Source organism: Garra rufa, chromosome 8 (assembly GCF_049309525.1).
Source record: "Garra rufa chromosome 8, GarRuf1.0, whole genome shotgun sequence".
NCBI classification, from domain to species: Eukaryota; Metazoa; Chordata; class Actinopteri; order Cypriniformes; family Cyprinidae; genus Garra; species Garra rufa.
The window spans coordinates 15,043,380-15,054,220 of record NC_133368.1 but is presented as its reverse complement, the minus strand read 5'-3'; the positions used below and the strand labels follow the sequence as shown (position 1 = coordinate 15,054,220).

General features: G+C 35.3%; 1 protein-coding gene across 1 annotated transcript; it reads left to right on the top strand.

Annotated features, from left to right (window-relative positions):
* Positions 1–1,958: 1,958 nt before the first annotated feature.
* On the top strand, positions 1,959–10,041 carry LOC141340095 (serine/threonine-protein kinase pim-3-like). Its single transcript, XM_073845029.1, has 9 exons — positions 1,959–1,983; positions 2,913–3,185; positions 3,308–3,390; positions 3,496–3,546; positions 3,622–3,994; positions 4,114–4,323; positions 4,372–4,453; positions 4,562–4,734; positions 9,872–10,041. The coding sequence occupies exons 1-9, from the start codon at positions 1,959–1,961 to the stop codon at positions 10,039–10,041; spliced, it is 1,440 nt and encodes a 479-aa protein (XP_073701130.1).
* Positions 10,042–10,841: the final 800 nt, after the last annotated feature.

Below are 10,841 nucleotides of genomic sequence, written 5' to 3'. Positions count from 1 at the left end.
ATAGATAAAAAGGCAGATAACCATGGTTTGTATAATAGTAAAACTGCTTATTTTCCTTTTGTATGATTCTGAGATTATTAAATCAATCAGACAACTGTATAAATAAAATCATAGCCATTGGAGGTAACTCTTTTTTGTCGATAAAACTCTTGCTCTTGATCTTGCTATTTCACTATTTACCTTTTTGACCAAAAATAACTTCCGTAATATTTTGGGGAGGGGGCACAAAAGTAAATTTCTGCTTAGGGCACCCATTTGGCCAGCAGCGGCCCTGGTTTTGATCCACTTCAAATGTTGACTATTATAGAGTTACAGCTGATATTTAAGTAGTCTACTATTCTGTTATAAAGATCTTACTGATTTACAAGTGATCAGAATTTCATCTTTTGACCAAATAAATATCAGCAACAACAAACTGCATATTTTAGCTCAGTTTGAATACAATCAGTGTTTTATTATCCATGATTATGAGCCCTATGTTTTCACTTTATCCTACTATGGGACACAAAACACTTATGTATCAGATATAAAGCACGTTAGATCATGTCTTCACAACAGAAATATTGAAATGAAATATAAATGGCTTATATGATTATTATAAATGATTATATGATTAATGGAGCCAATTTTTTTTTCCAGAGTAAATGAAAGACGGTTTCTGTGTTAAATTGGCAAAATGAACATCTTGTATGAATATTAGTCTTATATTTCTTCATAAAAGTGTTTCAGTTTTTCTACATGAATAGAGAACCTCATCAAGTAACGTCTACTCACCTGTAAGTTTCTTGATGAGTACAGGAACATCATTCTCCACTCTTGCATTATGGTAAATTCATATAGCCATATATTTTTCGCTTCGTCTTGTTTTGAAATGTTTTATTTATTTAGATTTGATCAATATTTTGGATAAATGTTAAGGTTTCTGTGTACCTTCGACTACTAAACTTCTTGTCAATAATTGGTTGCAGGGGAAAGCAATTGAATTTAGACAGAGCTCATAATAACATCTCTGATTTATACTCATTTATGCCAGTTTTTGGTGAATCTGACAAGTTAAAATGCGTAAAAAAGTGCGTAAAAATTCAATATGCGTGCGCTTCCGCTGTTGTAGTCACGCACGCGACGTTCGCCTTGCAAATAAGTGATTCGAAGTTTAGTTGCTATAGCAACGCGTGTTATGATATGAATTCTGACTGCATTTATAAACAATCGAACCCATCAATATCTGTTGGTTGAGAGACGAGGCGATTTCAGAGACTTTCGGAGACTATTATTAACTGTGTGCTGAGATTGTGATTGTCGGAGGAGTTCAGAGCAAGAGAAGACTTTTATTTTAGATTGGAGGATATTTTCTTTGAGTAGTTTTATTTTTGAAGGATTTCAGATTATTTCTGAGGAAAGTTTTATTTTATTATTCTCTTCTTTGTTCTCTACTTTCTTTCTATCTTTTTTCTTTCTTTCTATCTTTCTTTCTTTCTTTTTTATTTCATTCGTTCATTCATTCTTTCTTTTTTGTTTTTATTGGAGTTTGAAGGAGATCGTCAATGACTGACTTTGGTGAAAGACGAGGTGAGTGTTTTAATTTTCATTTGTTTGTTATTGATATGTTATGATATGATGTTGTACATTGATTGACTGAATTAATATAAAGAAATGTGTGCAGGTTAACTCATTTAACCCTCTGGGCCTCTTCGGTCATTTTTGACCGAAAAATTTTATGTTTTGAATTTTTAAAAATCGTAGCTTCATCAGAATGAGATGACACTTGGTGACTTTTGTTGCATTAGCTACGTGAGTACAAAAAAAAATCAGTGACATGATTCGGATATGTTAAAGGGTCAAAAAAAAAATAGTCACACTTGGCTCCTTCGCGGTCAAAAATGACCGACATAGGAAATGAATGGGAAATACGAAAAAATGTGATAATTCAGATAATCTTTTGGTAATACAAGCTACAAATGAGCAACTGTGCTGAAAAGAAGTGTTCAGCAAGCAAGGACTGACACTCTAAAATAACAAAAGTACAGAACTGACACACACATGCACACACACGCGCGCACACACACACACAGACACACACAGAGACACACAGAAAAAAGCAGAAAAATGCAAAACCTGATATTTATCCAATCAAAAAAATATCTAAACCTTGCCAAAATTTATCTTTTAGAATGTCTGAATATATTTCTAAATGCAAAGCCTAATAAAATGAAGAAACAATAAAAAGAAAAAAAACAATAGGAATCCCAAAGCCCCTGTATATATGTATATAGGGAGATACAGGAGTTTACATGGCATTATACAAGTTTTTATTTTTTATGCCACTAGATGGTGCAATTTTCACTTTAAAAAAATGGATTTTAAATGCTTTTACTCTATTTTAATGTGAAATGTTGTATTTATTGAAAAATAATAAATACATAATTAATTAAAAAATATAATATAAAATATAAATCTACTGGGAAAAAATTGCTCATTAAAACTGTATATATATTGCATAGATTCATAAAAAATGCTCAAAATTCTAAATAATAATTACAAAATATTATTGAACAAAAATATATTTAATTGATTTTCCTGAAGAAAAAAAAAAGTAAATTTTTAAGGCTTCGGTCACTTTTGACCGCGAGGGAGCCAAGTGTGACCCCTTAATGAGGAGGCCCAGAGGGTTAATCACATGTTTTTCTTAGCTCAGTGATCACATGTATTTCATTCCTTGTAAATGAAAACCAGTGAAATAAATGTTTTATTCTTTGTCACAATTATAATGCTGGGAAACTCAACTAACAATGAAAGTTTAAAAATCTTAAGTTATAAAATTTGATGTGACCAGTGACACTGATTGTTTATTGTCAATAAACATTACTAATAAAGCCTGTAAGTATTAGATGTGTGAAATATTGCATCCTCAGGCCGCTCCAGATCCAGGAGTGCTGCTTTCACCCAGACGGCTGCTCAGGATGTTGAGAGACGTGGCTCTGGTGATGGCACTCAGGAACCACTGACAAACCCAAACCAGACACTGAGCCAAGAGCTGCCTGGATATATTGCACCTCTGCCTTCCGAGTTGGCCGTTTCTGTGTCCACAGATCAGCCTCACAGGAAGAGGAAGTGGCAGAGCGGCAGCCAGGAGGATGAGCGTCCGTCCACCTCATACAGAAGAGCAGCCAAACGCTCCCGCAGAGGTCAGACTACACTGATATTAAACATGTGATGACTCAGTTTTTAAATGATATGTCACTGAAAATGCTGAATTAAAGAAACTATGTTTTCTGTTAAAGACATTTCTTGTGGTCTTGTGTTGCAGAAGCGTACGTGAAGGGCCCATTGCTGGGGCGAGGTGGATTCGGCTCTGTGTATGCTGGGACCCGCAGGTCCGATGGACTGCCAGTAAGACCCTTTCTTCATTCAAACAGCCTTTAGAAATGTTGATATCAGTAAATGTCATCTGTAATCATTAGTCAGCGTGATTTACTGTGCTTCATCTGTCTACAGGTTGCCATCAAGTACGTCTCTAAAAGCAGGACACCAGAGAGACTGAAAGTTGTAAGTTGAGTGTGAATCTGTTGTTGTGTTTGATCCGCATTCAGCGCTGGATATAATGGAGCGTTTGTCCTGCAGGAAGGTCAGGGTCGGCTGCCGCTGGAGGTGGCGCTGATGACCCTGGTCAATTCGGCTCCTGCCTGCCCCAACGTCCTGCAGCTGCTGGACTGGTTTGACTGTCCCCGACGCTACACCATGATCCTGGAGCGTCCGGATCCTTGCCAAGATCTGGAGACTTTCTGTGAGGAGAACGGACCTCTAGATGAGAGTCTGGCCAAGAAAGTCCTGCTGCAGCTGATCACGGCGCTCAAACACTGCGAGAGCCGCGGAGTCCTGCACCGGGACGTCAAACCAGAGAACCTGCTGATCTCCACAGAGTCACACGACATCAAGCTGCTGGACTTCGGTTGTGGAGATCGGCTAAAACGCTCGGCCTACAAATACTTTGCAGGTTGGTTTGATCTCACTGCAGTGATCTGTGTTTGTTTGTCAACTTTCATGATCAACCAAAGGGAATCTGTTTGGACTGGAACCTTTTCAGATGATGTTTGTGGTCTTGTTGTGTCTCAGGCACTCTTCAATTCGCCCCTCCTGAGTGGTTTTGGCAGCACCGCTATCACGCAGGACCGGCTACGGTTTGGTCAGTGGGGGTGACGCTCTACAACATCCTGTGCGGCTGTTTCCCCTTCAGAGGCTCGTTGAGGGTCACCTCCAAAAGCAGACTGCACTTCCCTAGAGAGCTGTCTACAGGCAAGAGACAGAAATCACGTCCAGATCCAGGTGAAGTGTGTTGTTTTGTGTTTCTGAAGACTGTGTTGTGTGTAACAGAGTGCCGTCAGTTGATTGGCTGGTGTCTCAGTGCAGCGCCATCAGATCGGCCCACTTTAGACCACATTGAGAGCCACCCCTGGTTACACTGAACAGGTGGCCAGAGACACACACTTATCTGACTCACAGCAGTCATGGCTGGATTGTGTTGTTAGGATCAGACTAGATAAATGCTTTTGATTGTTTATAGGGTGAGCAGGAGTGACACAGGAAGTGCAGAGTACAGCTTCCTGATCACCTACAGAAAGAGCAGAGGATCATGGGCCAATGGCCGACACAAAATGAGGGGTTTTGATCTTCTGCTCCAGTCTGTGAGGGGCTCTGTATGGATGCTGGAGGAGCTGACAGGCCAAAAATCAGCTAGTCTGATGTAGCAAAACATGAAGTTTTTACACAATTACAGTGAAGAGTAGGGAGAAAAGTATAAACTAGCATAATGTGTTAATGTGAAAAATGATCTCATGTTCATCCTGTACTTTAGTACTCTCATAGCCTTCAGTAAACAAAGACTCCACTAGGAAGCACAAAAACTCAAAAACCTAATAGAATCTCTTCTAAATCTCCATCACAACTAATTATATTAAAACTATAAAACATAAAATTACACATTAAAAAACTTAATTTCAACTTTTACCCTCCTAATAGAGTATTATCCCCACAATGTTTACAATAGAAACATGTTGAAATTTAAAATTCTAATTTAAATAGATTGAACATAATTAAATTAAATTGTGACAAAATGTTCAAGAATTGTGTTGCTTCGGCGCAGTTTAACAAAAAAAAAACAAATGAACAAGCAGGACAAAAGTATGTATTTCTTTGAATATGTATGGGGAAAGTCACTGTACTGCAGAAATAGAAATAAAACAAAATATAGAAATAAGAAATAGAAATAAGAATATCAAAACCCAGGACTTAAATTAAATGGCTTGCATCTCACCTTTAACCATTGAGTTCAAATTTTTTTTTTAGCAATTAATCTGCCAATTATATCTTAATAATTCGTTTTTTTTAATCTTGATTTATTTTTATGATTATTTATCTATTTATTTATTACATGCTGTCCAAAGCCAAAAAAAAAAATATATATATATATATATATATATATATATATATATATAGTTGCTTGCGACACTCACATGGAAAATGGGGAATGTGGAAGTAACATGTTTTAAGCGGCAATCAATAGTTTCAAACACTGAATATTTCCAGCTCTAAACCCCATTTATTTTAGTGTTATCTCAAGCACATTAACTGGTAATTTAAATAAAGAACTTAATTTTTGGACATTTTTAAATTGCCAGCTTACTTAATGTTTATCGTTAGATAATACATAGTTAAACTGTTATTGCCGTTAGATAATGTGAGCAGCACTAGCTATCATTAGCTACCAATGTAAACAAACTAGCTGTCATAACTAGATCTCAGGTAACTTACATTTACCTCAAATTAATTGTAGCTATTGGCATTTATTAAAAGCTTTACGCTAAAACAACTATCAAACTCTGAATGAGTTTCTATAAGGACTGCCCATTAAATAATAATAAAAAAAAAAACTCTCACTGGATATATTATATAATAAAATGTTTTGTTGAGTGCATTTGGTTAGCATAATTATTATTCACAAAACTACTAGTTTGGGTTTATAGTGAACATTTGCTGGCATTTATTGTGATTTATTTATTTTCATACTTAAGTGAATCCCTTAAGATAACATTAGGGTATGAGTAATTATGACCATAATAGCATAAGAAAAACAATAAATCAATGCATGCATACTGTAAACGTATTCTACAGTATGTTATGGGACACTACAGAAATATGTGAACCAATTATAGCTTATATTAGTGATCTATCTAAAAGCCTGTCTTTTGAAAGTCATGCAAAAAGTGGAGATGAAGAGACTTTTTGAAAAGATAAAAATATAATACTAAAAAAGACAACAGGCACTTTATCTTCATGGAATGCATATCATGCTTGTTTAACCACAACTCATTGCAAAATATCGAGGAAAACATTTCAGCGTGAAATATTTAGAATATTTAAAATGTAAAGTGTTGTGAGTTTTTGGCTCAAGGTCTGCATTTAAAGTCACACCAGAGGTGTTCACCTGGGATTTGTTCTTCAACACTGACTGAATCAATCATTTCTATTTGAACATTGCTTTATACACAGGCATTGTCATGTTATAATTCCCTAGAATATCATTATATGCTTAAACATTAAGATTTGTACTCATGGAAATTCCTAAAGTAGTCAAACTTGTTTATAAGAAGGGGGTGTCCCAATACTTTTGGCAATATAGTGTACAAAAACGATGGCGCCGACCCCATTTATGCATTAATTAAATTTTAACTTATTTACTTAGCAATAGCATTACATTCAATTTATAAATTTATACTGGATACAGACCAAAAAATAATAATAATTGTGATACATGTCCCTGTACATGGGATTAATAATACAACTCCAACACTTTGATTTCAGTAAAGTGATTAAAAATCTGCAAAAAGAGCACATAACGGCCAGAGAAATATAAATATGTGAAAATAAATAAAGAAATAAAATGAAGAAATAAAGAAATATGTGGAAAACCTGTAATAAAACGGACTTGAAGGCTAGTTTAAAGATAGTGATAGGCTTAGGCACTTAACTTGACATTTGTTCTTGTAGATTCTATGTTGTGTTATTTCAATTAAATTCATAATGTTAAAGGGAACCCCAGGTATTAAGACCTGTATGGCTTAATATAACGTAAATGATGTTTCTTACTAAAATATGTAGTAGAAAACCCATAAAAGACTTGCGTTATTTAAAAAAATCCACATCATTTTATATTTTGATGACGGGAAATGGTTGCACTCTGGCACTACCTGTTGCTATTTTTACCACAACACAACTCGGAAAATAAAATACTGATACAATTATGCAGCATTGTGTGGCTTTTGGTCGTAATTTTTTCAGTTGAAGAGCAACAAGAGAAGCGATGTAAGTCTTCACTGCATTCCTAGTGATAAGAAGAGTTGAATAAAACTTCCTAAAGACTTCCATCATTGTTCTTTCCACTTTAGCCCTGATGGCTTTGAGGCTTTTAGTAAAACACAGCTACTGACAGAGCTTACAGATGTTAGAGACAAGAAACGCTAGATGCCATCCTGGCAGGATGTGAACATGCCGACGCTTGTCATGATGTCACAGCCACTGAAGGAGTTTCTCAAGGTGCATTTCACTCCATATCTGGAAGCGTTAAGACTCCTCATGGGGAAGATCAATGGTACAGCATTTGGTTTAATCCTATGCCTTTATCTATCACCACCTGTAAGCTCTTTCAGTAGCTGTGGGCATCGTATCAGTGTTTATTCCGAGTGTTGTGGTGAAAATAGCAACCGAGTGCAACCATTTCACATCATAATGGTGCCAATAGTCCAAAATATGTAAAACAATGTGAATTTTTTAAAATATCTTTCAGGTGTTTTCTACTACAAATTTCACTAAGAGAAATTATTTACATTATATTAAGCCATACAAGTCTTAATACCCAGTGTTTCTTTTAATGAAAACATGTAATGACAAGCAAAGACTGTTGACACACATGAAGCAACGTGGATACGTGGATGAGTTATAAAAAGACACTAATAACTAATGCCCTGTGTGTTTTGTGTGTTTCCCAGATTTTTTATTGTCAGGAAACGGGAAAGTTTTGTTTTAGTGACAGCTTATGTGGAAGCTTTGATATCATTAATATTAATGAGGTGCTGCTGAGGAAAGCTGCTAAAGTTCTCAGCCCAGTTCACTGCAAGTTGATGTAGTTTATGAACTCTGTCTACAATTTTAAAAACAAGGTTGAGTATTGGTTGAGTAATGTTCTGTGAAAAACCTTGAACATCCATGTCCTTTATACAAAAGGTTTTTTATAGTGGAAAATTGGTCTTTAGATGACTAAAAATCATAGTTCACTCTAAGGAAAAAAGGTTATTTGGGGAACCTGTCCTTCTAAGTCATTGCTGCTGCTGCTGCAAAAAACCTTCTCGAACCTTTTTTTAAGTGTGTATGACATTACTGTACTGTGGATCAGGGTCTTTATTTATGTGAGAAAATGTTTCAAGGCTCTGGTCATGCTTTTGGACAGTTGCAAAACTCAGTTTGTCCAGTAGAGGTCTACACATCTAGCACATCTAACAAAATATAAGGACAGGTAATAACCTAAAAGAATACATGCGAAAAAATAATACCCTATGATTGCGGCATCACAATAATCACGAGAGTTTTGAAAAGCCATTAAGACTGCATTTCCCAGTGTCACCGAGGATGAGCGTCCTCATAATAATAAAACACCCCAGTTATGAAAAGGATGAAGGGAGGAATGCGTGATCGTGACGTCAGCAAGTGATAAAGAAAACCTGTAATGTTATTAATTGTGCCAGAGGATATCTGTCTTTGTAATTAGATTTTTTAAAGGATTCTTATTGTGTTATTTACTATTTGTAGGTATTTATGAGTGATTGAGTTTATTTTGAAGCATGTGCAATACGTATTTTAATATAGTTTATAGCCCTATTGTAATTGCTTCCTGTGGGATTAATAAAGTGGTAAACTAAACTAAACTAAACTAATTAACTAATAGTTAACTATAGTTGAGGAAACACAAGATCAAATATATACCATCACGAACCACAAGGATAAATCTCTCTTGTACAAAACTCAGACTCATCAGCAGGGCTGTAAAAAGTACTCAAAAATTATGCTCAAATTAAAGTATAAATGCTCAGTAACAGTTTTACACCAATTGAGGGTCATTCCACGAAATCAGTGCCTTTTCCACTTGGAAAAATTAAAAAATGAAATACCTTTAATCAACATTTTTTAAATATCTATGAAATGAAGACACATTAAAATGACAAGAAATTTATTGTGCCATCTCAGGCTCATGTTTTGGTATTTTTGTCAACCCTGTTATTGACACAAGCTTTAATAGACCCTATAGTTGTAATTAGTTGTAATGTGACAGTGGAGTTTCAGTGCATCATCTGATTTGATCTCAACAGCAGCGGTAGAGTTGGGTTTCCCTCAGTGTGATTCAACTGATGGATCCCATAAACCCATTACTCCTCCATTTGAAAATGCAAAACACTATTCCAACAGAAAAGTAAAATACTCCATTATATTGGAGACGGTTGTTGATCACAAATCATGGAGAGTGAAATTCAGTAATTCATCCAACTTTTTTTTTGCTTTAGTTAGGCTATATTTATATCCCAAGCTAACAGTTGTTTGTTGACTTACTAGTAGATGTAGCAGTATCAGTGGTCATGATGTTCGAGAGCTACAGAACTCCATCCTGTTCCAGATGGAAGAAAACGACAACCTTTTCATATCACTGAAACATGTTCAATCCAACAAAAACTGTTATGTTTTATTGTGCAGTGGATATGTACAGTAGGTTGTGCAGTGTTTTAGGATCTGAGTTTCTTCACTCATGATGTTCTGCTTCTCTTTGTAGGACACACAGGAGATTATGTTCATGTCTTCATTATGCTTTTTGGTGACCCGAACACCCCTCTTGAGCTGATTCATGAAGAGATTTCCAGACAATGGTCATCTGTCCTGAGAAGAGAGGCACTTCATCTCCTGTCTGAGCCGTCCACACATGACTGCTGGATGTGTGTTTGACCAGATGAAGAGGACTTGGAAAGTCAAAAAGTTCTTATTAGTTTCATGAAATAAATATGAGAATAACTTTAATATCACATTTCATTTGAGGGGCATTTATTTGTTCATCTCTCAATCATCACTGTATTGCATTGCATTATATTTTGCTGTTACAATAAAAACTACTGAGTTCTGATTATTTAAAGACACATTATTGGGAGATATACAGTAGTCAACATTTGAACTGGATCAAAAAAGTTCATCAAAGTTGTCCTAAGACAAGAACGGGTATTGTTTTGGTTTTAGGACAATTCTGATGAAAGGTTTTGATCCACTTCAAATGTTGACTATTATAGAGTTACAGCTGATATTTAAGTAGTCTACTATTCTGTTATAAAGATCTTACTGATTTACAAGTGATCAGAATTTCATCTTTTGACCAAATAAATATCAGCAACAACAAACTGCATATTTTAGCTCAGTTTGAATACAATCAAAGTGTTTTATTATCCATGATTATGAGCCCTATGTTTTCACTTTATCCTACTATGGGACACAAAACACTTATGTATCAGATATAAAGCACGTTAGATCATGTCTTCACAACAGAAATATTGAAATGAAATATAAATGGCTTATATGATTATTATAAATGATTATATGATTAATGGAGCCAATTTTTTTTTCCAGAGTAAATGAAAGACGGTTTCTGTGTTAAATTGGCAAAATGAACATCTTGTATGAATATTAGTCTTATATTTCTTCATAAAAGTGTTTCAGCTTTTCTACATGAATAGAGAACCTCATCAAGTAACGTCTAC

Bases quoted from the DNA above. Each gene is read 5' to 3' on its own strand.
- LOC141340095 (XM_073845029.1), top strand. From the start codon at position 1,959: ATGAGCAACTGTGCTGAAAAGAAGT. The intron at 1,984-2,912 runs GTTCAGCAAGCA...TTGCATCCTCAG, and splicing joins CAACTGTGCTGAAAAGAAGT to GCCGCTCCAGATCCAGGAGT. The intron at 3,995-4,113 runs GTTGGTTTGATC...GTTGTGTCTCAG, and splicing joins GGCCTACAAATACTTTGCAG to GCACTCTTCAATTCGCCCCT.